Genomic DNA, 27,910 nt, shown 5'->3' on the forward strand with positions numbered 1-27,910 from the left:
CGAGCGGGAGCCGAGTCCGTCCGAGGTGAAGCCGAACAGAGCCGAGCGTTGCCGAGCCCCGATACTCCGAGCCTCGGCTCTCCGCCTCCGCCTGTACGAAAGTGCCCGAGCGCTGCCGGACGGGTTGATCGAGCCTCGGCCGCGGATCGGAATCAACTCCCGAAGCGCGGCGAGGTCGGGCCCCTTCGGGAGCAGAAGCGAAAATGGCCGAAGAGACGCGAAGAGCGCGGAGCCGAGAGACTGCCGGGATCGCGGCGGACTGGGCGGGCGGGGCCGGGCGGCAAGATGGCGGCCGCGCGGCGAGGTGAGGGCGTGGGGTGGGCGGCTTGGGGGCGTCAGGGGGCCGCGAGGGTCTCGGGACTGCGTGGCTCCCGTCGGCCGGAGGCTGGGGCTGGGACTCCGGGCGGCGGGGGCAGAGATCATGCCGGGAAGGGGGCCGGTTCGTTTTGGTTCTTTCTGGTGTCGGAAAGGCCGACCAGTCTGGGGTACCTCGTGGTGGTTGCGACTCCGCGGTTTTGAGTAGATTCGCGAGGTGAGGCCCCGGGCCCGTTGAGAGCCTCTTCCCCTCCCTGGCCTCACGTCGCGTGTCCTGCTACCACCTTTCCGTGGCCGGCCCCCGGTTTTGCGCAATGCGCGCGGTGGCGGCAGGGGACAAGGGCCAGGGCAGGGGCACAGGGACAGGGCCAAGGGGCTGGCAGCAGGGGCAGGGGCAGGCAGCAGGGGCGTAGGCGTGGGCCCGGGCTGGCTGCAGTGTGACCCGTGAACTGCCACACTGCCCTGCGCAGCGGCTGCGCGCTCTCCAGAGAGCGAGGGCGGCCCGTGTGCCGTGAGGCCCAGGCGCCCAGGGAGCTGGTGGGGGCCCCGCAGGTCGGGAGGCACCCCGTCCCATTGCCAGCAGCTTTGTGTCCGAGACAGAATGCTGGGCGATGCGGCAACCCCCCGGAAAGCTGGTCCCCGCCAGCGTGTGCTTCAGTCGTACAGATCCCCGCCCCCCCACCCCACCCCCCCAAGCGTTGACTCCTGGAAGTCCAGTGAGTTGTTCATTCTCTCTGTGAAACACCCCCAGCTGGCAGACAGGTGGGCATAGCTTTTCTTGGTCCGCGTCCTGCCCGGGTCGCCAGGGTCTGTGCCCATGAGTGTGCCATTTACGGTGCTGACCACTCAGTCCACATAGCAGCTGATGTGTGCACCGCTTGGGTAAGAAAAGTGCGGGATGGGATGGGGGCTGTGCTACTCTGGGTTGGGGTTGTCTTTGTGGTAGCGATCGCTCAGATAAAAAAGCCCGCTTTGCACACCCCAGCTGTCAGGAATTACTTGCGGGGAAGACAGAGACGAGGGAGTGCGCTGGGCAGCAAGCGGGACGTCCTGCAAAGAGGTGGTCTCCGTTGTGCGTGTGCTTGAGGCAGAGCAGAGCCCTCTCGTCAGACCTTTGTGAACGGCCGCTGCTAGCGAGATGTGTTTCCATTTGGTGAGAAACTAGGTTTACGCCGGGGCAGGATCCCTGTGCACACCTTGTCTGTCACCTCGGGGACACGTTCGTTCTCCGCACCTCCACGTGTACTCCTGACACCCCTGTTCAGAGACACACTGTCACTACAGTAAATCATTTACCAAAAAAATGTTAGGTCCTGAAAACCACTGCTGTATTTAGTCACAATGAGCCGTTATGGGTCTGAAACCCTTAGAGCCGCCAATCTGATTACAGCTGCCTTTAACGTTAATTATGTAAAATCCTGTGTCACGTAAGGTTTTTGTGCAGCCTTTGCTCCTGAGCTGCCACGGTTCTGATCCATCACAGTGGCCGGCCAGCAAGTAGATCTGAAGTGTCTGAAGTCGGCCTTCAAGAGAAGAATCAAAAGGGAGGAAACCCCCAGTTCACATGAAATCCACCCGATACCGACAAGTATCTAGGTGGCGGAGTTTAGCTAGAGCCTGGAAAAGAACAGGCCGGGTTTCAGGAGCACACCGCCTGTAACGTGATGCAAGCTTATAAATGACCCGTGCTCCACTGGCCCTCCCCTGGCTGCCGCTCCTCGAGGCTGAGTTCTGATCTGTGTCCCTGATTCCCTGGGCTGACCCATTTAGGACCCCTGCCCAAGTGAGGCACCACAGAAAGCCCAGATCTACTCACCAGATCACCGGGGCTGGAGAGAAGACCGGCCGGGCTGGTTCCCATCGCTGGTCCACTTGCCGCCGGCAGTATAGCTCAGGCCTCCCAGAGGGTCCATTTGGCAAATTTTCAGTCATTGCTGATGTTTCTGCGTGTCACAGACGTGCCACTGGTGTGAGCCTCTTCACACAGGAAATCTGCCCCAGGACACCTTCGATGGGAGGATTAGAGACACTCAACACCTGTGATGCCAAGACCACTTCACGGGGAGAGAGGCTGTCAGCCTAGGAGGAGGGAGACCTGTGGCTGCCGCGGGTGGGAGAAGGCCCAGGAGCCACAACAGTGCGAGAACTTGGGTTGCCGCTTCAGGAAATGCGTATCTGAGGGATATTTGGGGCCGTGTGTGAAATTCCAGAGGAAAGCAGGGTCTCTCATCAACCACACACAAAAAAAGGATTCGTACCCTGAGTCGGAAAAGGTTTTCCTCTAGTTCTACCCACGTGGTAAATGTACAGAAACCTCAGAAGATGAGAAGAGCTGTCCTCTGTCTGTGTCCAGGGCGCAGTCCTTCCCTGTCCCGGCTGGGCTCAGCTCGGCCACATTCAGAGCCTTCTCCTCTCCACCTCTGAGCTCCCAAGTACACACTCCGGCCCAGCCTCAGCTTTCGAAAAGCCAACGGTCAGATCCTCAGACGGACAACCGCAGGCCCAGATAAACGTGGCTTCTTTCTGTAAATATGGGATCGCAGAATGGAGCCGGGGTCCTGGGTCAGCGTTGGACATGGCCCAGGAAAGCATCCGGGTTGGACCTGGGGCCTCCCTGACGGATACTTTCTTTTCTAGGGAGAGCTTCATCCGCGGTGGTATCCTTCTGCTGTGCCCACGTGTCCCCTGGTGGGCCTCCACAGCACGGTTCCTGAGTGCTGGTTTGCCGGACTCTTGAAGTCAGCTCTGAGTTTCCGCTTTCTGCCCCCACCTTTTCTATAAGTTCTGAGTAGAAATTGCACGTTTCAGTGGGAGGGACGGTCACTGACAGATGCAGAGAGTTCTAGGACTTCCTCCAGTGGAGCGTGCTGGCTCCATCACCCTCCTTCTAGGCCCTGCACCTTGAGTGGGTGGCTGCCTGCCTCCCCCAGGCCCATCTGGAGCAGAAGAGCAAAGACCCCTCAGTTTGAACACTTACAGAGTCCTTTTACGTAAGCAAACAGGAGGTGTACAGAGCTTGGGAAAGTTAGTGGACATTTAACTGCCCCCCCCCAAAGAGAATACATTTTCTTTGAAGGAAATGAAAAGAATTCATTATTTTCAATCTCGTAACCTGGGCCCGGATCAGGGTGGTGCCCGCAAGGAAGCCTGGCCATCCTGCCCGCAGTTACCAGGGACACGCCCAGCCCTCTGGTTCCAGGATGGGACATCTGTGACAGGGGAGGAGTGTGGGCAGAAGCCTCCGCAGGCAGGGAGCCGGTGGCCGGGTCTCCATGGCCACCCGCAGGTGCCTACACTGGGCCTGCCTGTGTCGGGCCCCTGGGAAGACGGGGCGGAGCTGGCCCCCTGGGGTGGACGCACTGCGAGGCTCTCTGGGTCTGCCTGGGACCGAGTCCTTAACCACTGGCCAGCTCTCGTCCGTCTCCTTGCAAGTGCTGCTCTACCTGAGTGGGGGGTATTATGCCCTGTATTTCCTGGCTACGCTCCTAATGATCATATATAAAAGTGAGTCTTTTTTAATGTTTGCTTTTGAGAGAGTGGGGGAGGGGCAGAGAGGGAGGCACAGAAGCCGAAACAGGCTCCAGGCTCCCCAGCTGTTAGCACAGAGCCCGACGCGGGGCTCGAACTCACAAACCGTGAGGTCGTGACCTGAGCTGAAGTCGGCCGCTTCACCGACTGAGCCACCGGGTGCCCCATAAGTGTGAGCCTTACTCATAGAGGCACATGGGAGGCGCCCCTGCCACTGCCCCCCATAACTGGAGTTCTGCTCTGTTGCCTGTTCTCCAGGTCAGGTTTTCAGTTATCCTTGTCCTTACCTGGCTCTCGACCTGACTCTGCTGTTTCTGATGGGGATTCTGGAAGCAGTTCGGTTGTACCTGGGTGAGTCGACTGAAGACCGTGTGGTACTTGGGGTCACAGAATTACTAGCTTACGCTCTGGGAGCCTTCAAACATCTATCCCTTTATAACGTGGTTCTTGGAGACACTTTTGATGTCAACCGCTTAACCACTTGCTTTGCAAGCTCGCCTTACGACGCCATTAAGTATTAATTAGTTTATTCAGAAGCTTTACTCAGGAGACAAGTAATACTGGGAGCAGCACCCTTGGGAGAGGCGCTTCTGTTTGGGAGTCCTGCACAAGCCACAGGGTGACCCGACAGCACTGAGATTGGAACCCAGCTCGGCCAATTGACTCGGGGGCCCCCAAATCTCCACCTCACCTCCTGCCTTCTCCTGTTGGCCTCAGCAGTCTGGAGAGGGAGGATCTGAAGTGTTCTCCAGGCGACGGAGCCTGGAAGGGGAGGAGGGCCCCCGGAGCCTGCTCAGTCCAGGCCACTGCAGGTGCCCTCAGCCAGCTCCCCATTTATATTCTCCCAACAGCGTGAGCTCTGCTGTCTATCGCGCCCCACCCTGCTCCGGCCAGGGCTCGCCACACGGGGTGCACACGGCTTCCAGCCCCATCTCGTCCCTGCTGCCTTCACGGCCACAGGCACGCACGTGTCAGCACGTCTGTGTTCTAAAACAGGCTCACACCGTGTGTGTTCTGCTGATGGGTATAGGAAATGCTCCCTCTGTTGGAATAGCAGAGGGAGCCGATGGCAGCTGACACTCCCAGGCCCTGGCACATAGCACGTTCTGCCTGCACGTGTACGCCAGGGTGCCCCATCACCAGTGGGGACACAGGCACATGCCATGGTCATCAGACCCTCCGGACTCTGGTGGACAGAAGCAGGTCTCCTGGGCCGTCACGGACGAGCCCACAGACCTGGGAGGGGAACAGAAGGTGCTGGGATTGCGGGGCGCCTGCCCTGCCTGTCCCTGCCCAGGCGCCTCGGACACCTGCAGTCAAGGATCAGCGTTTCCTGTGACTGCCTATTTGTCTGTAAAATGCCGTGCTGGTTTGTTTTTTTTTGTTTGTTTGTTTGTTTTTTTACAAGTGTGCATGAGACCTTCCAGAACTGATCTTAGCCCACAGTAAAATATTTTTGGAAATTTTAAACAAAATCTCCTCAGTCCACTTGGAATTAGGGAAAGGTGTCCGAATGCAATTGGGATCATTCTTAGAAAACCAAGTTCCCTCTCCCACCCCGACAACTGACCCAGAGACTGAGGTTCAAAAATTACAACTGCACTTGGTTCTATCCTCACTGGGGAGAGCACACCCCTCGGCAGCATTTTTGCTTTGTGACATTTCCTGAGTGATGTGGTGGCCACCATAGATCCTTTCCCTGGGAGCCGTCAGCCCTATGTCCAGGGGGATGTGCTGGCGATGAGCTCGCGTCTGGCCTCCCTGCAGCCTCGGGGCCGTCCTGGGTGCACGTGCGTCCGAGTAGGCGTCCCGGTGCCCACTCGTCCGCTTGTCCCCCTCTCCAGGCACCAAGGGCAACCTGATGGAGGCCGAGGTGCCGCTGGCCGGCAGCCTGGTCCTTACGGCGGGTGGCGCCCTGCTGTCCACCTACTTCCTGCTCTGGCAGACGCTGGTGCTGCGGGCCGACTCCACCCTCGGCGCCGCGCTCCTCACGCTCCACGGCCTGGAGGCCGTCCTGCAGCTGGTGGCCATTGCTGCCTTTGTCAGCTAGGCGGGCAGCACCCGGCTTTGCCGGGCAGGACAGCTCTGCACAGAAGCCCCCGCCCGGGAGCTCGGCCGTCTCCTCCCCCAGTGCTGGACGGAAGGGCACCGGTGTGGACGGGTAGGACGGTTTGGAGTGGTTTGCGAATTTTGGGTGGTGGGGTGGTCAGGAACCCAGGGCAGAGCAGAGAGCCGGGGGAGTTGCCGGGAACAGCCGCACGAAGGGTCGGGAAGGGAGACCGCGGGAACATCTGCTCAGGCCCCGCTTTTGGCTGGTGAGGATCTCCCTCCGGCAGCTGCCCTGACCCCCGACCCAGAAGGGAACAGGCCCTTGGGAAAGGAGGTGGCCGAGCTGTGGCCACAAACCACCGTTCCCTGCCGGGAGGAGCAGCCTGGCCGTGTCTTGCCGGTTCCCCCGTGGGTGTGAGGGCGCAGGCCGGGGCGGTGCGTGTTCCATACCCACCGTGCTGCTGCTCTGCCGGGGGCTCCAGGGGCAGCATGGGAAGCGGGCAGCCAGGCCCCGAGCTGCTTAGGAACCATGGGCCCTGGTGTCCGGGGGGATGTCGGCAGCTGCGGCTCCTCTCCCCTGGGGGCTCCTGAAGGAAGGACGGGCCGAGACCCTGGCACTGACGGGAGGGAGGCAGGGAGTGGGCCAGCGGCGAACGGCCCTCCACTGCCCCAGCCCGGTGCCTCAGCGCCCCCACGTCCAAGCCTCGGTCATTAAAACGCCAGGGACGTTTGCACTGTGCTCCTCGCATTCTGTTTGTGCCTCTTCCCCCTTCGCAGATCGTAATGGCTCCGGGAAGACACCGAGCTCCTGCTCTCCAGGACCTTTACCTGTTCACGCTGTGCACCGTCCACGTCTGGAACAAAACGTTGGGTATCTGGACGTTTTCTCTACCATTTTGTGGAAATAAATGTTTATACCTCCCTGAATTCCTCCTGAGGCCGCCCACCTCTTCCATACCCAAGAGCGCATACCCCATCCAGGCCTCCCCCAGCAGCCCCAGGAGGAGGGCTTCCCCCGGAGGACAGCCAAGCCAGGCCTCAGGGCCAGTCCAGGACCTCCACGGGGACTGGCTTCCTCGAGGGGCCGCAGCGGCGCCCCCCCCCCCCCATGGCCTCTGTCCTGGCAGGGGCAAGTGGGAGCAGGACCTCTCTGCGCTGCCCACTCTGGCTCTGGACCAGCGGGCGTCCTCCCGCCTCCCCGCTGCCTTCCCTGCTGCTGGCGCCGTGCGGACTCGGGAAGGACGGGACGGGTGCGCTTGCCTCTGGGAGCGCCCAGCCAGCTCCCCTGCAGACTCTGGCAGCCGGACACCTGTGGCCTTCAGGGTTCATGATCTCCTGCCCCGAGCTGGGCTCCGGACACCCCTGTCACTTTGTTTACATGCAGGTGGCGGTCAGATGCCACGGAGGGCACCACAGCTCCACGTGGCCACCAGCCAGCCTGGGACTCCAGGCTCTCTCCTGCCTCCTGATCAGGGTCAGTCCTGGTCTGGGGACAGTGACTTTCATTTCAGAAGTGATACAGTCCCCACCTCAGCTGCTCCCTTGTGTGCCGGCCTTCCCACTTTTTGCCCGTCTCCAGGAAGGACGAGGGCAGGCCCGGGCCTTCCTCTTCCAGTGCTCAGCAGAGTAGGAGAGAGAACCAGGAAGCCAGGTCCTGCCAGGGCTCGGGGGCAGGGCTGGGCCCAAGGAGAAGGCCACTTCCTGCCCCACCTGGGAGAGCTCACCTGTGATGCTTCAGACAGCAGGCAGGGAGACCCGCCCCCGGGGTCCGCGTGACCCGTGAAAAGGCAGTGCCACCGACCATCCAGGACCCAGTGTGCCTCCCTTCCCCAGGCGGTTCCCCAGGAAGCGCTCCACGTCAGTGCCAGGCAAACGAGGCCAACTGCCCTGGGCCCCTGCCTCCTGACACACCCGTTTCCACCCCCACACCACCCCAGGAATCATAGCCAGAGCCCTTGGGTCCTTGCACGGGCCTGGGGGTGCCCACCGCTGCCCGGACCTGCCCTCTGCCCCTTCACTTCCTCCCAGCCAGCTGGCTGAGCAGGGGCGTCCTGGGAGTCCATTCAGGACACCTGCCCTACGCTGAGGGCAGAGGGTGGGGCCTGGGCCTAAGGAGGGGGGCACTGCCAGGAGTGCCCTCCCCCACCTGTTCTGGTCCCTGGCACCAGTGAACAGTCTGGGCCACAGGATCCCCACCTTCCCGTCTGACACCCACATCCCTCTGGGGATGCCCATGTTGGTTGAGGCTACTGGAAAAGACTATAGGATCTCCTGAATTGTGGAGGGGAGGGCCCCTCTCCGGCCTGGGAGACTCAGCGCGCAGAGCCCTGGGGTCTCTGGCCTCTGATCATAACTTTGACACCCACTTGCAGACTAAAGCCTGGCCCTAGCACTCCCCCACCCCTCCAGAGCAGAGGGGCCAGCTGAAGGGGAGGGGAGTCTCTCCCGGGGCCCCAGAGAGAGCCCCTCTGCCGCGGCAGCTGAGGCTGGGGGTACCTGGCATCTGCTAGGGCTCATCCAGGGCTGCCTCGCGAAGGTCTCAGAGCCTTGCCCTGCTCGGTCACACCGGCGCATCTCCGGGGTGAGGGGCTCCAGATCCACCTATCCGTCCGCGGGCGCCCCGGCTCTGGGGGTGGGTGGGGTCTGCAGGTCCAGGGGGCCCACGGGGGTGGGTGTGGGGGGCCGAGCGCGGGGAGCCCCGGGGGGCGGGGCCGAGCCGGAGAGGCGGGGCGTCCTCGTCCTGTCCCCACCCCTCCCCCCCGCACCCGCCGCCTCCCGGGTCTCTAACCTGCCGCTCGGGTTCCTCCTCGCGGCCCCGCCCCGGCCCGGCCCAGCCGCGCGTCCCTCCCGCTGCCCGAGCCTGGGCGCCGAGGTGAGGAGACGACAGACGTGCGGACGGACGCGCGGACCAGGGCACCCACCGGCGGCGCGGGCACGGGACCGGGAGCAGCAGGTGAGCGCCCCCACGGTTTCCCACCCAGCGCACGCCGACCTGCCGGGCAGCCGCCCGCGCTTTGGCCAAGGAGCGACCCAGGAGCCCCGAGAACGGACGGCGGTCCGGGTCGGCCTCAGTTTCCCCAGGTAGCCAGGAAACTGGAGGCTCTGGCCTGAGTCCTTGGGCCCGGCCGGGGCGCCAGGGGCAACGGGGTGCGAGAGCGCTGAGCCGAACCCGCGGCCAAGGAGCCCGGTGCCGTTGCGGCCTGGTCTGCCCCGCCTGGTCCTGGGGCGGCGGCGGTGACCTGAGTCAGCCGGCCCCCTCCCAGCCCCGGGCTTGGCGGGGGAAGGAACCCCTTCCTCCGGTGAAGGGGCCCCAAACCCCCCCTTCCACGGGACAGGCTGGGCCTCCTTGGCGGCCAGACACCAGACAGAGGTGAGCCAGTGGCTCTCTGTTTGTCAGGTCAGGAGGCACTTCCTGGGTGTCTAAGCGAGAAGGAAACATCAGGCTAGGGTCAGGCTCTGGGTCAAGGGGTGTGGGAGTTTCAGGGAGGAGGAGGCTGGGTGCTGTGTTGCAGGGGCCTGCCGGTGCCCCGCCTGAGGCTACCCTGGGTCCCTCCTCCCTGGGCCAGGCTGGCCTGGGGTGGTCCCTGTGCATGAAGGTGTCCCTGGTGGCAGGGGAGGAGGGTAGGCAGGCTTGAGGTGCTTCTCAGGCGCACCCACAAACCACCTCTGCCCCCACTCCAGGTGGAGGTGGCCCCAGCAGCGCTGGGAGCCGGGGCCCAGCTGGTGACGTCTCTCCTTCCCCACCTCTGCACTCTCCCCCCACCCTCCAGGGCCCTGCCCAGGCCTCTCCTGATGCCTGCCTAGAACAGGGCCTCAGTGGCTCGTCACTCCCCTGGCCCTGTCTGTTGGGTCCTCTGTGCCTGCCTCCCCAGTGAGCCTTAAGCCCACTCCTCCCCCACTCAGGCTTCCCAGGCCTGTCCCTGCTTACCAACCTGGTTGGGCCCTCCCCAGCCTGTAGCTCCCAGACCCCAGCACAGCCAGTGCCTGGGCGGGGGGGGGTCCCCCGTTCCAGGGCTCCGCCCAGCTTCCTCTGGGCTTTAAACCGACTCCTCCCCAAGGTCACTCGGCCTGCCTGCGCGAGCTGGAATTTGAACTTGGGGCTGGTGCCTCCACCCTCCCTGCCCTGCTCGGGCCTCCTCCACAGCCCAGCCAGGCACCCTGCTTGGCCTTCCCTTTGCACCCGGAAAATGGCCGCAGTAAAACCAAAGTGCAGCCTGGGCCCCAGGTGTTGTCCGGTTCCCTTGGGGTTGCCCAGCTCCCCTGCCCCGGTCAGCTGACTGGAATGGGCCCGTAGGCGGCCCCTCCCCCAGCTGCTCCCCAACCCAGATGCCAGCTCCTGGACTCAGCTCTTTGGCTGGCCCTGCCGAGGCCCCCCGCCGCCCTGCTCCAGGGAGGTGAAGGCCACAGTGTTCCCAGCCTAGGCTCCCCAAGGAGAAGGGCCATGTGTCAACCTGTGCTTGTCTGTGTGTGCCCAGAGGCCTGGATTTTGCCCAGGTGTGTGTGTACTTGGACACACGTGCCCAGTGCCCTTGGCTCAGCCCATCAGGAATCCCATTAAGCAAACACTTGGCTCACTCACTGAGGTCATGAGCATTCCGGACATTCTCCACGGGCAGATGGTCAGAGGAATCTGACCAAGCCCCTACTCCCACCCATCCTGAGAGAGCCAGGACCCTCAGTGGCCCATGGGAAGGGGTGATCCGAAGCCCCCAGACCCCTCACACCTCCTGGAAGCCCTCCTCGTAGGTGGGACCTGATCAAACCAGAAAGTCCTAGGGTGCTCCCCACCCCCAGGTACCAGCACTCCTGGCCTATGAGTACCCACTCCAGCAGACCCCCAATACTGAACCCCCACAGAGGGACAGTCTTGTCAGAGGTCCCCATGGGGCACAGACACCATAGGACATGTTAGCCTGGCCCAGGGATACCAGGCTCTGCTCACCCCCCTGAGGGTGGGCTCCCTCTGGACTGGGTTCTGGGTCCCCAGGGCCACACCTTCCCCCCAACCCCATCCCAGACTCAGTCTCATCCTGTGCTGCTGTCCTCTCGTGTTGGCTCCCACCTGATTCAGGGCCTTTGAACATGCATTCCCTCTGCTTGGAAGGTGGTTCCTCCCCCAGTCCCATCTCAGAATCACCAGGACACTGTCCTTGCAGCCCCACGCCAGATAGCCTCGGGAGTGGGACCCCTCTACTGGCCCGCCCTGGGGCTCCCTGTGGAGGACCAAGGGTCTGGAGTGAGATAGGGGCACACGTCTGACAGCTGGGACATGGGCTGGGAGGTCCTGCCACATCCAGGAGGCAGGGCTCCGCTCCCTGAGGACACCCCGCCCAAGCACACTGGGGAATCTGGCCAGGACGCCAGGGCTGCAGCCTCTGGACCTGCGGTGGGTGGAGCAGGAGACCAAGCCGCGCCCTGGGAGCCCTGAAGCCACTGACCAGGCCCCAGTGAGGTGTCAGCTCGGCTACCCTGTCCACTAGGCCTTGGACCCAGGCCGCACAGGCCTCCATCACCCCCCATCGCCAGCCACGACCGAGGACACCATGAGCCAGCTGGGGTCCGTGAGCTGCTGCCCCGGTGCTGCCAAGTGAGTCCCCACCCCCACCTGCGGAGCAGTCCCCAGGGAGGGGCGCGGTGTGGGCCTCGCCCTCACGGCACCCCTCCCCTGCAGCGGCAGCCTGGGCCGGTCGGACGGTGTGGCCAAGATGAGTGCCAAGGACCTGTTTGGTGAGTGAGTCTCCTGGACGGACGTGGCCGTGGGGTCTCGCCCACTCCCCTCCCCCCAGGCTGTGCTGGGGCTGGGGCACCAGGGGAGAGGCACGTGAGCCCTGGGTGCCCGAAGGAGGCCCCCGGACCCTAATTAAGCAACAGCTAGCTGCTCAGGCCCCTCCCTCCCTCACCGTAAGGAGAGAGGCCTTTACTAATAATTCAGGAACCATCAATATTGATTCGGCCGCCCTCCTCGCTGCAACCAGATAGCCCAGGGGGGCGGGGTTCAGGCTGGGTGGAGCGCCAGGTGTCTGCTCCGCGGGGGCGGGGCCTGGCCAGCCAGGACCTCCCCCGACTCTGCCCCTCCCCGCAGACACACACTTGTGCCTTTGGACTCGGTGCCCTGTCTGGAAAGTCAGGAGCGCCAGGGAGGGGCCGGGAGATGTTGGCAGGCAGCTCTGGGAGTTGGGGGAAGCCCTGGATTGGACCCCTTCCCAGGAAGGTTGGCAAGGGGCCTCCATGGGAGGAGTTGTTGAGACTCCCGCACCCCTCAAGGACAGACCCCTATCACTGCTCTGAGCTGGGGGTCCTTTCCTAGGCAGGGACCATCCTGGGGGGGGGGGGGCTCACTCACATCTCATACCCTTGAGTCCTTTCTGGTGGCAGCACCCCTCGCCTCCATTTGGCCCTCCCTGTGGCCCAACCTGGGAGTCCAGTCCCACCTGAACTAGGGGCTGTGGGTCCTGCCTTCTGGGGTGAGTGACCGGTGGCTCCCTGCTCAGAACAGAGGAAGAAGTACTCCAACTCCAACATCATCATGCATGAGACCTCCCAGTACCATGTCCAGGTGAGGCCAGCCCCTGAGGAGCACTCCGGTCCCTGGGCAGGTGTGGGAACTGAGGCACAGAGGGAAGGGGTCAGCCCAGCTTCTGACACCCACAGCGGGCAGCCAGAGCCAAGGACTGCCCCACGCCTGTCCTCCAGTCCTGGGAAGGTGACAGTCTGGGGGACACAGGAGCCCTGGAGCTATGTCAGGGGAGGAGAGATGCCGGTGGCCAATACAGGCCAGTCAGGGACAAGCCTCGGGTGCTGTTCGGCAACGCTCGGATGGGAAAACCTGCTGGAGGGAAACTGGCCATCCTGGCCCCCAAACAAGGAACTAGATTAGGAGGCATTAGGTGGGACAAAGACACACTTCCTGAGCTTCTGCAGAGAAAGCCTGGCATGGCCAGTTCTGATGGGCTCAGCGAGAGTCCAGACTGGTTAACTGAACTTAAGACCAGCTGCCAGCTCAGGAGGGTTTTTACTCTAGGTCAGTTTTGATTCACACTTAGAACTCCAGAAGTATGTTTTTTAAGTGACCTTCCTGGTTCCTAGCCACTGTCCAAACCTGTAGGACAACAGGGCTGAGAATGGCTGAGAAGGGAGGAAGGGGGGGGACTTGGACCAGGAAAGGGGGCCCTGGACCAGGAAGCAGGGCTTGGACCAGGAAAGGGGGCCCTGGACCAGCAAGATGAAGACCCCCACACACACATAGAACCCCCTCACACCCACAGAAGCCGGGCGTGTCACTACTTTCTGAGCCTCAGGTTCCTGGTCTATACAATGGGTCTGCAGAGACATTGGGAGTCCTTAGGTTCTTGAATTGGGCTGTGTTGAGGGAGCAGCCCTCCCTGCCAGGCTGGTGGCTGCTGCTGGCCCAGGGCCCAAGGGCAGGGTACCTAGTGAGGACAGGTCAGCGCGTCCCCTTCCTTCCCAGGCAGCTCAGCCGCCTCTCTCGGGGTCGTGGGGACTTTGCCGTCCTTGGTGAGCAATCATCTATGCCACTGGGGACTCCCAGCCCTTCTGGACTTTGGTCCAAGCTAGCCTGTGGAAAGACCCCAGCCCAGGGGCACCCCTCCTGCCCACCCAGCAGTCAGCAAGGCTGGGGGAGTGAGTGGTCTGGCCTGGCCCTCCCAGACGAGAAAGCCAAGGCACAGAGAGAGGGTGGGAGGTGGGGGCAAGATCAGACCCACCCTGGCAGTGGGGGGCTGCTCAAGCCTCTAAGTTAGCGTACAGTGACGCTGAGGGGGGCGGGGGGCGGTTCTGTTGCAGTCAGTGCCACCGTGGTCGGGACACAACAGCTCCATTACCCCAAAGCTCAGTCATGCTGACCCCGGTGGTCAGTCTTCCCCACTGTCAACAACACTGCTCTCCTACATCCCTGAAGCTTTACTTTTTGGAGAATCCCTCCCTTCCCATAACTGAATTCGTATAGCTTATAACACTTTGTTCTGCTCAGTAAACTTATTTCAAGAAAGCGCACATGTAGAACAAGTCTGTGCCGTAGGCTGCAGTGGCGGGGGAGGGGGGGGGCATCTCCGCCAGCCGTGCCCCACCCCTGGGGACCCTTCCTATGGTCCCTTCTGTCCACCTGCGTGTACACATCCGCCTTCTGGACTGCGAGGAGTCGTTTGCGCACATCGTCAGGTGTGTGGATGAGAAATATTTTCTCCCAGTCTGGCTTGTGGATTTGACCTGTCTTTCGAGGAGCGGAAGTGTTTAATTTTGATGATATCCAACCATATCCACTTTTTCTTATGGTCAGGGCTGTTTTCTTGGGGTTTTGTTTATTTTTTTTTTGGAGGGTGGGGAGTGGTCATTGCCTGACCCAAGGCTCTGAAGATCTCTTCCTGTGTTTTCTTCTAGAAACTCCAGAGTTGAGGCTTTTACACTCAGGTCTATGATCCATTTGAAATTAGTTTTTGGGTATGAGACTTAAGGCTAAGTTTTTCCCTGTAGCAAATGTGCTACATACTGAGAAGACTGTCCTCCTCCCGGAGGTTGACTTGCTTGGTGCCCTTGTCAAGACGTGTTTAGCTGAATGTGGACGGATCTGTCCACGGACCCCTTTGCCTCACGGTCTCTCGCTTGCAGCAGCAGCTGTATTATCAATCTTGAAATCAGGCAACGTGAGCCCTCCAACTTTATCTTTTCCTCAAGATGTTCTCGACTTTTCCAAGATCTTTGTGCTTGCTTTTACCTTTTAGAATCAGACTGTCCAATTCAATCCCCCGCCCGCAGAAAAGCCCGCTAGAGTTTTCACCGGCATTGAGCCAAACCTCTGGATCCACGTAGCGCGAATTGACATCTAAATGATCCCGAGTCTTTCCGCCTGTGGACGCGGGATCTCGTCCCGTATCAGTGGCTTGTCCGACTTCTCTCGGAGCGTTTGTTGTTTCCACCGCCGAGGACTTGCGTGTCTTTTGTTAAAACACTCCTCGGGTATTTGGCTTGTCGACACTGTTGTAAATGGTACTGGTTTTTCTTTTAAAGCCATTTTCCAATTGGCTGTGGCTAGCGCACGGAGGAACCTTTGAACTTGTGTGCAGGGACTGAGTGTGCTGAGACGCTGAATTCACTTACTTGTTTTAGTGATTTGCTTGTAGATCCTTCGAATTTACTCTGTATACAATCAGGTTGTCTGAAATACAGCGCCTAATACCTTATTCGGAGCCACGTTACTTTTCGTACCTCATTGCCCCGGCTAGGATCACCAGCACAGTACTGAGTAAAAGCAGCAGAGTGGACATCTTTGCCCTGTGTCCAATTTTAGAAGAAAAGATCCAGGATTTCCCCATTGTATATGCTATATTTTTGTAGATACGTTTTATTACCGAGGAAGCTCTTTTCCATTCTTTGTTTGCTGAGAACTTTCATCGTGGAAGGTGTTGAACTTTGTCAAATGCTGTCTCTGAATCTACAGAGATGTGTTCGCTACTGTTAACGTAAGTCAGTCACACTGATGGGATTTTTTCGAATGTTGAACCGACCTCGCGTTTCCGGGACAGACTTCATGTGTGCATGTGTGTTATTCTTTTTATGTGTTGATGCACGAATTTGCTAATATTTTGTTTTCACATTAATGTTTTGTTAGAGAGGTTGGTCTGTAATTTTTCTTTTACTGCAAAGCCTTGACAGGTTTTGGTGTTAGAATTATGGTGGCCTTAGAAAAGTGAGTGAGAAAGTATTCCCTCCTCCTTGGTTTTCGGAAGGAATTTGTGAAAGATTGTTTTTATCTCTTGCTTAAGTATTTGATAGGATCTACTTATGAGGCCCTCTAAATGCAAGGTTTTCTTTGCGGGAAAGAAAAGTTATATATATGAATATATTTTTTAAAGAGCATGAGAGTACATGCATATATATATTATTTTTTTTCTAGAGTGCACATATCTCTAGATAGATTTTTAAAAAATTTTTAAATCTTTATTTTTGAGAGAGAGACAGAGTGAGAGCAGGGGAGGAACAGAGAGAGAGGGAGACACAGAATCCGAAGCAGGCTCCAGGCTCCAAGCTGTCAGCATAGAGCCCGACGCGGGGCTTGAACTCACAGACTGTGAGAGCATGACCTGAGCCAAAGTCAGATGCTTAACCGACTGAGCCACTCAGGTGCCCCAGATTTTTTTTTTTTTTTTTTTTTTTTTTTTACAGAGTGAGAGAGTTCGAACATGAGAGCAGGGGAGGGGCAGAGAGAGAGAGGGAAAGAGAGAATCCCAAGCAGGCTCCAAGATGTCAGTGAAGAGGCCAGTGCAGGGCTCGATCCTATGACCTTGGGATCATGCCTGAGCCAAAATCAAGAGTTGGACACTTAACTGAACCACACAGACGCTCCTTTTTTATTTTTGGTTATTGATAATTTGTGTTTTCTCTTCCCCGGCCCCTTGATCAATCTTGCTAGGGTTTATCACTTTCATTAATCTTTTCAGAACCAAATTTGGGCTTTGTTGATTTTTCTCTATTGTTTGTTTACTACTTTGTTGGTTTCTGCTCTTAATTTCCTTCCTTCCACTTACTCTGGGTTTTATTTGTCCTTTTCTAGTTTCTTAAAGGAAATGCTTATATCACTGATACTAAATATTTCTTCTTTTTGAACGTTTATTTATTTATTTTAATGTTTATTTATTTTTGAGAGAGGGAGAAAGAGCACAAGCTGGGGAAGGGCAGAGAGAGAGGGAGACACAGAACCCAAAGCAGGCTCCGGGCTCTGAGCCATCAGCACAGAGCCTGACATGGGGCTCGAACCCACGGAGCACGAGATCATAACCTGAGCTGAAGTCAAACACTTAACTGAGCCACCCAGGCGCCCCCATGTTTATTTATTTTTGAGAGAGAGGGAGAGAGAGCATATGCAAGGCGGAGGAGGGACAGAGAGAGAGGGGGCGAGGGCAGAGGGTCCGAAGCAGGCTCCGTGCTGACGGCAGCCAGCCCGACTCGGGGATCGAGCTGACAAACTGTGAGATCATGACCTGAGCCGAGGTCAGACGCTCAACCAACCGAGCCCTCCAGGTGCCCCAAACATCCCTGCTTTTCTAATATGCATTTACAGCTGTACGTCCCCCTCCATGAGCCCCTTTAGCGAAATCCTGCAAGTCTGATGCCCATGCCTTTATTGTCATTCAGTTCGGAACATCTTCTGCCTGTCCTCGGGGACCGACCGTGTGAGCATTTGCAGCTCCAAACGCCCCCGCCTGCTGCTCGTGCTGCGTCTCTATGTTGTGCTGTGCTGTGCTTTCGTCTTCTTTGTCTCTCGAGTATTTTCTTATTTCTCTCGTGCCTTCGTTCACCCATCGGTTGTTATGTAGGAGCGTGTTGCTGAATTTCCAATTATTTGAGGGTTTTCTAGTTATCAAATGGTACTGATTTTTTATTTCACCACCACGATGGTCAGAGAGCGCACCGTGCGGGGTTTCCATCAAAATTCTAGACTTGTTTTGCGGCCGCGTGCGTGGCTTCATTTGGTTTGGTTGTGCGGGTTTTGCTAACAACGTGTGCTCTGGGGCTCACCCTGCCTCGCGCGGACGGCCAGCCTTGTGTCCCGCTGCCCACTGATCCCTCTGACTGCTGATGCTCACGTAGGTTGGGACCACCTTTTCTTGTCACACTCAGTGCTGCAGGGAGCAGCCTGGTGCCCGTGCCACGTTGCACACGTGTTCAGGTCATCTGAGTTGTGACAAGGGAGTGCGTTCGCCTTTCCAGGTGTCCTGGGCTTCTCCCCAGAGCACCTGGCGCATGCAGGGTGGGGATCCCACTTCTGCACAGTTGACCTGCACATGTGACCCGCAAGGACCCGTCAGTGCTGGGCAATAGAAGAGGTAAAACAGTGCACCTGGGGGGCTCAGTCGGTCACGCATCCGACTCTCGATTTTGGCTCAGGTAATGATCTGATCGTCTGTGAGTTCGAGCCTCACGTCCAGCTCTGCTTGGGATTTCTCTCTTCTCTTCCTCTCTCAAAATAGATAAACTTGAAGAAAAAAAAAAGTAAAACGTTCAGCAGTCGATTCATTTCAGAAGTAGTAGTGTCAGACTTGCACTCACGATTATTTTATTGAGATTATATGCAGTCTCCCAGATTAAAAAGTTAGTTATGTTGGTTTTCGTGGAGACTCTCGGTTCGTGTCTTTTGCCAATTTTTCTACCGGGGTGTTACTATTTTACTTAGTCACAGATCTTTTTCATTCGTGTATTCATTTATCATCGGTATTCTTAATAACTTTGCTTAACAAAGTAGAGCCTTGAACAAGTAAGAGCTGTCACTGTAATGCATAGTGGTCTTTATAAATATTAAGAAAACTAGCCTTCGCTATATCTATTACGTCTGTTTTTCCCATTTTTTTTTTTTTTTTTACTTCGTATATGGTTGTTTGTTTGTTTTTCCCAAGCACATTAAGTCACATTTTTCGGTCTTTTCTTCTGGGCATCTGGATTTTCTTCCTTGCTTAGGGAAGTCCCTCTGTGAAGAAGGCCTTTCTGAGATCTTCAGGAATCATCCAGTATTTTCTTCTAGCACTTTTGTAGCTGGGTCTTGAGTGCTTAGAATTTAATATAGTGTTTCCCCGACTGTCAAAGCATTGTTGACTGACTTCAGCGGTGGGACACATGGGGGAGTCTGGAGGGAGGAGGAGCCTGGGTCAGTCTTGGAGACAGAGGAAGGAGGAGGGTCCCTGGAAAGGGAGGGCTTGGCTGGCCAAGAGTCCCCAAGACCCACCCCACATGAGCTCCCCACATGGCCATTCCAGCATATTCACTGAGGGCCCACTGTGTGCCAGCCACTGTCCCTGGCACTGGGGAGATAGCAGTGAACCCAGCAGCCAGAAAAGAAACAAAGGAGCACATCATGTTCAGCATAATGTCGGATCGTGGTCAATAAAAACAGGGCAGGCCAGGAGCTGGAGTGATGCCGTGGCCAGGCAGGAACAGCAGGTCTGAGCAGAGCCCTGAAGGAAAAGAGAGCTGGAGAAGAGTAGGGGAGGCAAGGTGGGGACAGACCATGCAAAGGCCCTGCGGCGACCCTGAACCAGGTCTTCCGGGGAGCAGGGAGGCTAGCGTTCCTGGAGCCCAGCTACAGGAGATGGGGAAGGGTGAGGGATCGTCTGTGTAGGACTCCCAAGGGTTTTATCAGGGCATGTCCGCGGCCCCCACGGACATCCACGAAGGCAGAGCAGAGACCTCCCCTTAAGGTAGAGCTGTGTCTCTTCAGACCCCCCAGGGCAGGGGATGTCCGCCCCCCCACCCCAGGCTCCCAGGGTTGGGCATGACCCCTCAGGCCCCCAGGGTGCAACCCCTCGGCCCTGGTTCTGGGCACTAGGAGGGCTCTCCCTAGAGTGACTCCCCCGCCCGTCCCCAGCACCTGGCCACGTTCATCATGGACAAGAGTGAGGCCATCGCGTCTGTGGAGGACGCCATCCGGAAACTGGTGCAGCTGAGCTCCAAGGAGAAGGTCTGGACACAGGAGATGCTGCTGCAGGTCAACGACCAGTCACTGCGGCTGCTGGACGTGGAGTCTCAGGTGCGGTGGCGGCAGGGCCGCAGGGACACGGCCCAGCCCCTCAGCGGGGCCTCCGGGCGGGGCCTCCGGGCGGGGCGCGGGGGCTCCATCTGGGGGCGGAGCCTCCCGCGGGGCGGGGCCTGCATTTGGGGGGCGGGGCTCCTGCGGGGGCGGGGCAGGCTGAGTAGGGCGCGGGGCAGCAGGCAGGGCAGGGAGACCTGGGCGGGGCTGAGCATCCGGGGGAGCCGTGTCCCAACAGCAGCGCCTCGTCCACCCCTGGCAAGAGCCCGTCCACCCGCCGTACCAACACAGGGCCTGGCTCTGTCCGGGGGTCGGCGTGCCACAGCTGTGGCCACGGCCTGGCAGAGTCCGTGCCTGGGTCTGCGTCGGCGCCACGCCCCTCCTGTGTGCGTCTGTGTCCGCGGGCGCCCCCCACGGGCCGGGCTCGCCACTGACGCCCACGCCCCGGGCACCGCGCCCCCGCACCGCGCCCCCGGGGCTGGGAGCGCGCGTCCGCGGCGGTGCCCGCGCTCGAGTCACGAGTGGGGGTCGCGACCCTGAGGCACCGCTGAGCCCACACCCGAGCCCCCTGCCTCCCAGGAAGAGCTGGAGAACTTCCCGCTGCCCACCGTGCGGCACAGCCAGACGGTGCTGGACCAGCTGCGGTACCCGTCCGTGCTGCTGCTCGTGTGCCAGGACTCGGAGCAGAGCAAGCCCGACATCCACTTCTTCTACTGCGACGAGGTGGAGGTGAGGAGGGGGCGGCGGCCGGGGCGGGGGCGGGGTCCCGAGCCGGCCTGACGCCCCCTCCCGCCAGGCGGAGCTCGTGCACGAGGACATCGAGAGCGCGCTGGCCGACAGCCGTCTGGGGAAGAAGATGCGGCCGCAGACCCTGAAGTAGGTGGGGGGAGCGCGGCGGCGGGGAGGGCCGGGTGTGCGGCGGGGCCGGGCTGAGCGGGCCTCTGCCCCCCACTGCAGGGGCCACCGGGAGAAGATCCGGCAGCGGCAGTCGGTCCTGCCCGCCCCCAAGGGCCCAGCCCCCATCCCCTTCCAGCGCCACGGCGGTGACTCTCCGTCCAGCAAGAACCGAGTGGGCCCGCCCGTGCCCCTCAGCGAGCCGAGTACGCGGAGGGAGCCGGAGGGAGCGGGAGGGGGCGGCCGCCGTCGGTGGCACCTGACTCTGCCTCCCGCATCCAGGCTTCCGCCGTCGGGAGTCGCAGGACGAGGAGCCGCGGGCTGTGCTGGCCCAGAAGATAGAGAAGGAAACGGTGGGTCTCGCGGCCCGAGCCCCCATCAGGCGTGGGCCCCTCCGGCCAGCCCCCAGCCAGCAGCCACCTCCTCCCCCAGGCCAGGGACCAAGAGACAGTGCGTGGGACTGTCCCTGCAGCTGGTGGGGGCGCCTCAGACTGACCCCTGCCTCCGCTCTGACCCCAGCAAATCCTCAACTGCGCCCTGGACGACATCGAGTGGTTCGTGGCTCGGCTGCAGAAGGCGGCCGAGGCTTTCAAACAGCTGAACCAGCGCAAGAGGGGGAAGAAGAAGGGGAAGAAGGGGCCAGCAGGTGCGGAGGGGGTGGGGTGGAGGCCGGAGGCGACAGCGGCTGGGGTTGGGGGGATGCCTGAGAGGATGGAGAGACCGCGGTGCAGCTGAGGCGGATGGCTAGTGGTCACGGGGACAGGTGGCTACTGGGCTGCAAGAGGTCCAGTCTGAGCAGGTGGCTGCCGGGTGGCTGCTGGGGGCAGTGACTGGGCCAGCCAGGTTCATAGCCACTGCCCCACATTCCAGAGGGCGTCCTTACGCTCCGGGCACGGCCCCCCTCGGAGGCTGAGTTTGTTGACTGTTTCCAGAAAATCAAGCTGGCTATCAACCTGCTTGTGAGTACACTAACTCTTTCCCACCCTCTGTGCCGACATTGGGGGGTCCCGGGTCCTTGCCACCCCTTATCCCCAACACATCCCCCCGTCTGTCTGCCCCCACGTCCTGTTCCTCTGTGCTGACATTGGGGGGGCCCGGGTCCTTGCCACCCCTTATCCCCAACACCATCCCCCGTCTGTCTGCCCCCACGTCCTGTTCCTCTGTGCTGACATAGGGGGGGCCTGGGTCCTTGCCCCCCTTATCCCCAACGCCATCCCCCCGCCCATCTGTGTGCCCCCCGCCCCAGGCCAAGCTGCAGAAGCACATCCAGAACCCCAGCGCTGCGGAACTGGTGCACTTCCTCTTTGGACCGCTAGACCTGGTGCCTGGGGCTGGGGGGGTGGGGAGCAGGGCCCCGGGGTGGTTTGCCCCTGGCTGAAGGTGGGGGGACGCAAGTGCCCACCTCGGGCAGGCAGCTGGGGCCACGCGTCCACGCTGAGAGCGTGCTGGCCTGTGGTGCTGCAAGTGAGCGAGCTGGGGTTGGGGGCCGGTGGGCAGGGCTCTCTCTGAACCCCACTGTGCCCCAGATCGTCAGCACCTGTGGGGGCCCAGACATCGCATGCTCCGTCACCAGCCCCATGCTCTCCCGCGACGCCGTGGGCTTCCTGCGAGGCCACCTAGTCCCCAAGGAGACGACGCTGTGGGAGTCACTGGGGGAGACGTGGACGCGTCCCCGGTGCGTCAGCAGGCAGGGAGGGCGGGGAGGGGTGATGCAGGGCGTGGGGTGCGAACTTGGCGGGTAGGCTGGGCTCCAGTGGGTGGGCGTAGCTCACCCCCAGGACCTCCCACCCCCAGCTCTGAGTGGCCACGGGAGCCGCAGGTACCCCTCTACGTGCCCAAGTTCCACAGCGGCTGGGAGCCACCCCTGGATGTGCTGCAGGAGGCTCCCTGGGAAGTGGAGGGGCTGGCGTCTGGCCCAGATGACGAGGTCAGAGCACCCACAGCCCCCACCCAGCGCCGCTGGCCATCTGCGTCCTCCACCGGTGCTCACCTGTTCAGCCCACCTCTGTCCGCTGCCCTCGCCACGCCTCCCTACCCTGGCCCTCACCCCATGCCAAGCCCAGGTGGTCCTTCTTCCCCACAGCCGACTCCAGTGAGCCGACTATCCTTTCGAAACTCCCCAAAACACAGCCTCGGACCTGAGCCCACACCTCCGGTGGACGTCCTCCCACCAGCCAGCTCCCCGCATGCTCACAGGTAAGTTCCTCTTAAAAACGAGAGTGTGGCACTCACTCCTAGACATGCGGAGATTCTGACGTGAGTATGCTGGCAGCAGGTGGCGGCAAATGTTTTGTTCAAAATAGCGTTTTTCCAAACTAGAACCAGGTTTTCCTTCTAACTTTAGAACATATCCCCAACTAGCCGTAAACTCATCAGCCTGATCCATCATCCTTTTCTGCGTCTTCTCCCGTGTGTTTCAGAATTACCATTAGGAGTTTACTAAGGCGCCGAACTTAAGCGAGGTCACCAATCCCTGTCACCTCGTTGGCACTGATTTAGGCTGAACCTCAGAGCCAGAGAGGAGACTGAAGGCCTGAGCTACGGACAGTCGTTCTCCCCGCCCCCCCCCCACACCTTTCAACAGACTCAGGGCCTGGGGGACTCCCCTCCCTTCCTCCCCCACCTCCTCCTTTCTGTTCCCACTCCTGGCCCCGGACCTGTCTGCGATGCTCGTCACCCTGCCAGATCCCAGGATTCGGTTTCAGGAGGGGAGGGGGCCGAAACCTGTACCTTAAACAAGCACACCCTTCTCTGCTGCACACCGGCAGCTTGATGTCCTTGGTGCCCCGCCCAGGGCCACACTGGAAGACACATTTTCATCCTCTGATCTCCAGTCCGGCCAGTCCTGGCTCCGGAGCCACGTCAGCCTCGGCCCCCTCGCCTGCATGGTGTCCCGAGGCCCACAGCTGTGTGAGGAGGAGGCTGCCCAGACTGACCAGGGGGGACAGCCCAGCCCAGGGGCAGCCACAGGCCAGCTCCTTGCTGTGGCCGGAACACCCTCGGTCAGGGCAGCCCCTCACCCCACGCCCCTGCAGCTCGTGGGCAGTCCTCTGTGCCGTACCGACTGCCCCCCTCAGTGATCACCTGCTTCCAGGCGTGGCAGTGCCCTGTCATTTCCCGGGTACAGGTCTGGCTCTGGTTCCCCTGGGGGGCCAGGGCCGGAGACCCCTGAGATGGGCTGGGCTGGGGCAGGCCCTGTTGTGCCCACAGGCCCCGGCGTCCCACCCCGCTGCACGGCCCCCACCTCCGCGTGGGGCCCCAGGCGCTCTGGGGCTGTCACAGTTTCTGTTCCCGGCTGATGCGCCTCAGCCTGTCTCCTCTGCGACCTCAGAGAGCTGAACGGGAGCAGCACGCACCTGCGAAGCTGCTCCCCGGGCCCAGCCCTGGGCCTCAGCCCTCCTGTTCCACGCAGGGGCTACGAACCTGCACCGGCCATGGCCAAGTACGTCAGGATCCTCTATGATTTCACGGCCCGGAATGCCAACGAGCTGTCAGTGCTCAAGGATGAGGTCCTGGAGGTGAGCAGGGGCCTGGGCTGTGGGGGGGGGGGGGGGGGCGGGGGGGACCGCAGGCAGCAGCCAGGCTGCCTGATGCCGGCGCGTGGCACGTCTGTCCAACCCCGTCCCCGGGACCCCGACCCCCAGACTCCAATCTGGGTCCACAGCCTGCCCGCCCCCCCCCCCCCAAACAGCCTGGCTGAAAGGCTTCCCGGTCTTGGGTCTCTCAGAGGGGGCCCAGGGGCCCCTGTGCTCGGCTAGGCTGGGCTCATGCTGGAGGATGGGCCTTCCCTGTGCCCATCTGGGGGACCCTCCAACTCAGCCAGGGTTCGTCATTCACACCCGGCCCTGGAGCCCCCTTGAGGCCCCATCCATCTGGTGCCAGTCCTGAATCCAGGCCATCCAGTGGGGGACAGAAAGTGGAGCGGGCTGGGGGGGGGTGGGTGATCTACATGCACAAGGCTAGAGGCACCTTGCAGGAGGCCGCTGCAGCGGGGTGGGGAGAGGTAGCCGCGTGGGTGGGATGGAAGGCTGGGCAGGGCGGGGGCTCCTAGGGGTGGCTCATGGCAGCCCCATAGGACTGGGGGGAGCCTGAGCTTAGAGACGCCTAGAACTCTCTCTGGCACACCTGTAAAGAGGGGTTCCCGCACCCTGCGCTGGTGCCCGTGACGAGAGGAAGGGGTGCCCACAGGTGCTGGAAGATGGCCACCAGTGGTGGAAGCTTCGGAATCGCAGTGGCCAGGCCGGCTACGTGCCCTGCAGCATCCTGGACGAGACTCGGCTGGAGGACGTCCCCCCAGAGCAGGTGAGCGGGAGGAGGGGGACCTTGCTGTCGTGGAGGAGCGGGTGCAGCCACATCTCAGGAGAGACGCCCCCTCCCCCCATCCCACCCCCAACCCCCCCAGAAAACATCGCACCACCCCCACCCCCCACAAAACACCCCCGCCCCCCTCACCCCCACCACCCCCACCACCCCCCACCCCACACACCCCAGGAAACACCCCCCAGAAAACACTCCCACGCCCCCCACCCTCCACCCCCACATCCTTCACCCCCCCCACCCCCATACCCCCCACAAAACACCCCCCCACCGCCCCCCCAAACACCCCACCCCACCCCCTGCTCTGAGTCCTGGAGTCCTCCCTGCTGGCCAGGCCCTGGGAGGGGGGGAGCTGAAGCTGGTGGCACCCCCACCCGCTCGTCTCTTTCCCCCACCCTTGCAGGCCAGTCTGAAATACTGGGGTCCTGCCAGCCCCACCCACAAGCTGCCCCCAAGCTTCGCAGGGAACAAAGAAGGTGAGAGGTGCTCTGCTGGGGGATGAGGGCCGGCGGACGGGTGCGGGTCCGGGGCCCGGGGTGCCCTGGGGGAGGCAGGGGGAGGAGGGTCCCCGTCCAGTGTGGGGGAGCCCTGGATCAGCTCGGGTGGGACCTGAGTGCAGGGCGCCCCCCGCAGAGCTGATCCACCACATGGACGAGGTCAACGACGAGCTCATCAAGAAGATTAGCAACATCAAAACGCAGCCGCAGCGGCACTTCCGCGTGGAGCGCAGCCAGCCCGTGGGCCTGCCGCTCACCTACGAGTCCGAGCCCCACGAGGTCCGCGCCTGGCTGGAAGCCAAGGCCTTCAGCCCGCGGTGAGCGGGGCGCGCAGGCGGGGCGGCGCGAGGCCTTCACCTGGGGGGGGGCCCGCCCCGCCCTGACGCCCACCCCCCTCCCGCCCCCGGCCCCAGGATCGTGGAGAACCTGGGCATTCTGACCGGACCCCAGCTCTTCTCGCTCAACAAAGAGGAGCTGAAGAAGGTGTGTGGGGAGGAGGGCATCCGCGTGTACAGCCAGCTCACCGTGCAGAAGGCGGTCCTGGAGGTGAGTGGGTGTCCCACGCCGCCCCGCGCCTCGCTCCCCGCCGCCGCCCCCCTACCCGTGCTCCTAGATCGCCTGCCGAGGGGGAGGCCGTGGGGCCCTGGCCTGCGGGGCCCTAGGCTGAGGCTGCCGCACCCCTCCCTCCCCAGAAGCAGCAAGGTGGCTCGGAGCTGGAGGAACTCATGAGCAGGTTTCATTCCAAGACCCAGAGGAGAGTGGAGGAGGACAGCTAGAGCCGGCCGGCAGGGCCCACCCCAGTGCGTGGAGGGTTATTTTTGGATGTGTGTATGTTTCATATGATGGACGTGGAGTGGGGGGCGGCTGGGGGCGCCTCACCTGCCTCATGGCACGTGGCCTGTCCTCAGGCTCCCCAGCGCCTCGCCCCCCCCCCCCCAGGCTGCCTGCCCCAAGGCCCTGTTCCGCCAAACTAGCCGCCTGGAGATGCCAGCCCCTCACGCACCTGCCCCTGAAGCCAGAGCCGTGGCCTTTCCAGCCCCGCCCTGCCCCCTTCCCGGCTTTCAGACCCACCCCCTCCCTGAGGCCACAGGACCCCCACGCGGCTGCCGGGACTTATCCTTTGCCCCCCCCCCCCGCCCCGTTCACATGGGGGCTCCTCCTGGCGCTTGTGACCCTGGCCCCAACCTCGTGCCCCTGGCTGCTGCTTCTCACGTGCCTGTGGGTGGGCTGTGGGTCAGAAGGGCAGGAGGCCTTAGCCACCCTGGGCGCCTAGCGGGGCCTCGCCCCCAGGTATTGCCCACAGCGCCCACTCAGCGCATCGCTCCCCAAAGGTGGCCGGGGGAGGGGTGGCTCCAGGCTCCACTGGGGCAGGGTGCGTGCTCCACCCTTTCAGGGAGCGGGGAGCCAGGTTGGACTGGATATGCTCTCACCCAAGCATGGCCTGCGACGCCCCCATCCCAACGCCGCTCCCGCCCCCAAGGCACAGCCCAAGAAAGGAACTTTCTCTGACCGGGTCTCAGGCCAGGCTCACCCTGCATGCTGTGTGGGTGGTGGGTGAGTCTTGGAGCCCTGAACTCTGCAGAGATGACAGGTGACCAAGGTTCAAAGGCTGTGTCATTAAACCAGTTAAGTATGCTCGCAGCTAGTCTGTCTCCTGCGGGTGGGGATGGGGTCACTGTGGGCCTGGAGCTCCCCCCTGCAATGGCACCCTTTGTAAGAGCCACTGGGCAGAGGGCAGGCCGTGGACATCCCAAGTGAGGTCACTTACCCCTGACTCCAGGGGGTGCGCCCAGGAGCCCCTCGCCTGCACACGTGTCCGAGCGGGCCTGGGGGATGTTTCTGGGAGGTGAGGGCCTGAGGGGGGCCCTGCCCCTTCTGCTGGCCGTGACCCCCGACTCAGGCCAGGGGTCCAGAAGGCCCAATCTCAGCCCCAAGCTGAGTGAGGGAGGCACCTTAGGGGAGGGCGTGGATGGACGGACATGGGACTGGGTTGGCCGTCAGCTGTGATGGCGTCAGTGCAGGAGTGGAGGGGTCCCTGAGCACACAGTGGGCTGCGCTCTGCACCCCAGGACACTTGACCGCAGGCCAGTGCCCACCTGAGCTCACATGGGCCCCACCCTCGGAAGAGGCCTCTGGCGCCCTCTGCTGGCAGCTCTGAGTGCTGTGGTGCTTGGCGTCCAGGGGGCACCCTAGTACCTGGCGGGATGGGGGGCATCTCCACCCGTGTTTCCCCCAAGCAGCTGGTGGACCAGTCCTGGGGTCTCTATGTGGCGGGCAGGACAACCGCAGGGGGCTCGGAGGCAGAGGTTGTACCTGTGGGATTGGGGGACAGAGAGGGCTGTCGTCCGGTCTGGCGCTGAGCCCGGCACCGCCCTCAGGCCTCAGAAGCCCCAACTCTCAGCTGGGACAGGCCATGTGGGGCCAAGTCTAGGCAGCAGGGCTGGGTCAGCAGGAGCTGGGACTGCCGTGCCCTCTGGACCACCACCCAGCCTTGACCACTGGGGCCTCCTCACCCCAGGAGAGGAAGGTCCTCCCCCAGACCCGAGGCTGGGAGAGGAAGGTCGATCCTCCCAGGCAGAACCCGGGAGACAGGGAAATAGTACGCAGAAGGAAAAGGGATCAGATGGGGTGTTGGCTCTCCTTCCAGAAACCCACAGCTACCTTCAGTCCGGAGCCACCGGGAGGGATAGGCCTCTGACTGGACGCCCCCCCCCACCCCGCCACAGCCCTATTTGGCTGAACCCCTCCTTTGGAGCAGTGGTGGGGACCCCGGCTC

The 27,910-nt window shown here is 61.4% G+C and overlaps 2 protein-coding genes and 2 long non-coding RNA genes across 9 annotated transcripts; 2 read left to right on the forward strand and 2 right to left on the reverse strand.

Annotated features, from left to right (window-relative positions):
* The first annotated feature begins 135 nt into the window (after nucleotides 1-135).
* Nucleotides 136-6,819, forward strand: TMEM80 (transmembrane protein 80). 2 transcript variants are annotated; one of them, XM_053202709.1, is made up of 6 exons: nucleotides 1,333-1,468; nucleotides 2,669-2,840; nucleotides 2,953-2,972; nucleotides 3,726-3,819; nucleotides 4,102-4,194; nucleotides 5,688-6,819. In XM_053202709.1, the coding sequence occupies exons 1-6, from the start codon at nucleotides 1,454-1,456 to the stop codon at nucleotides 5,891-5,893; spliced, it is 600 nt and encodes a 199-aa protein (XP_053058684.1). In that variant the 5' UTR covers nucleotides 1,333-1,453; the 3' UTR covers nucleotides 5,894-6,819. The 2 variants fall into 2 exon arrangements, with proteins under 2 accessions (XP_053058685.1, XP_053058684.1); XM_053202710.1 differs by lacking the exons at nucleotides 1,333-1,468; nucleotides 2,669-2,840 and adding an exon at nucleotides 136-304.
* Nucleotides 1,463-5,218, reverse strand: LOC113596798 (uncharacterized). Its single transcript, XR_003417633.2, has 3 exons — nucleotides 4,535-5,218; nucleotides 2,132-3,251; nucleotides 1,463-1,932 (listed from the first exon to the last, which is right to left on the reverse strand). It is a non-coding gene; the product is annotated as an uncharacterized LOC113596798 (long non-coding RNA).
* On the reverse strand, nucleotides 5,295-10,599 carry LOC128311720 (uncharacterized). The gene is made up of 2 exons (XR_008290207.1): nucleotides 9,825-10,599; nucleotides 5,295-8,535 (listed from the first exon to the last, which is right to left on the reverse strand). It is a non-coding gene; the product is annotated as an uncharacterized LOC128311720 (long non-coding RNA).
* Nucleotides 8,689-26,775, forward strand: EPS8L2 (EPS8 like 2). 5 transcript variants are annotated; one of them, XM_027051358.2, is made up of 21 exons: nucleotides 8,689-8,845; nucleotides 11,373-11,479; nucleotides 11,564-11,619; nucleotides 12,268-12,448; nucleotides 19,265-19,426; nucleotides 20,006-20,155; nucleotides 20,223-20,302; nucleotides 20,384-20,526; nucleotides 20,603-20,673; nucleotides 20,840-20,966; nucleotides 21,191-21,279; nucleotides 21,567-21,641; nucleotides 21,847-21,995; nucleotides 22,115-22,247; nucleotides 22,404-22,516; nucleotides 23,733-23,838; nucleotides 24,509-24,622; nucleotides 25,041-25,113; nucleotides 25,271-25,451; nucleotides 25,548-25,680; nucleotides 25,827-26,775. In XM_027051358.2, the coding sequence occupies exons 4-21, from the start codon at nucleotides 12,419-12,421 to the stop codon at nucleotides 25,908-25,910; spliced, it is 2,013 nt and encodes a 670-aa protein (XP_026907159.1). In that variant the 5' UTR covers nucleotides 8,689-8,845; nucleotides 11,373-11,479; nucleotides 11,564-11,619; nucleotides 12,268-12,418; the 3' UTR covers nucleotides 25,911-26,775. The 5 variants fall into 5 exon arrangements, with proteins under 5 accessions (XP_026907159.1, XP_026907157.1, XP_026907160.1 ...); XM_027051356.2 differs by having other exon boundaries at nucleotides 12,384-12,448; XM_027051359.2 differs by having other exon boundaries at nucleotides 12,389-12,448.
* The last annotated feature ends 1,135 nt before the right edge of the window (nucleotides 26,776-27,910 follow it).

Source organism: Acinonyx jubatus, chromosome D1 (assembly GCF_027475565.1).
Source record: "Acinonyx jubatus isolate Ajub_Pintada_27869175 chromosome D1, VMU_Ajub_asm_v1.0, whole genome shotgun sequence".
Classification (NCBI taxonomy): domain Eukaryota; kingdom Metazoa; phylum Chordata; class Mammalia; order Carnivora; family Felidae; genus Acinonyx; species Acinonyx jubatus.

Coding starts and splice junctions, on each gene's coding strand:
- TMEM80 (XM_053202709.1), top strand. Junction 3,820..4,101: donor CCTAATGATCATATATAAAA/GTGAGTCTTTTT, acceptor CCTGTTCTCCAG/GTCAGGTTTTCAGTTATCCT. Junction 4,195..5,687: donor AGCAGTTCGGTTGTACCTGG/GTGAGTCGACTG, acceptor CCCCCTCTCCAG/GCACCAAGGGCAACCTGATG.
- EPS8L2 (XM_027051356.2), top strand. CDS start 11,436: ATGAGCCAGCTGGGGTCCGTGAGCTGCTGCCCCGGTGCTGCCAA. Junction 20,967..21,190: donor GGGGAAGAAGGGGCCAGCAG/GTGCGGAGGGGG, acceptor CCCACATTCCAG/AGGGCGTCCTTACGCTCCGG. Junction 23,839..24,508: donor TCAAGGATGAGGTCCTGGAG/GTGAGCAGGGGC, acceptor GGGTGCCCACAG/GTGCTGGAAGATGGCCACCA.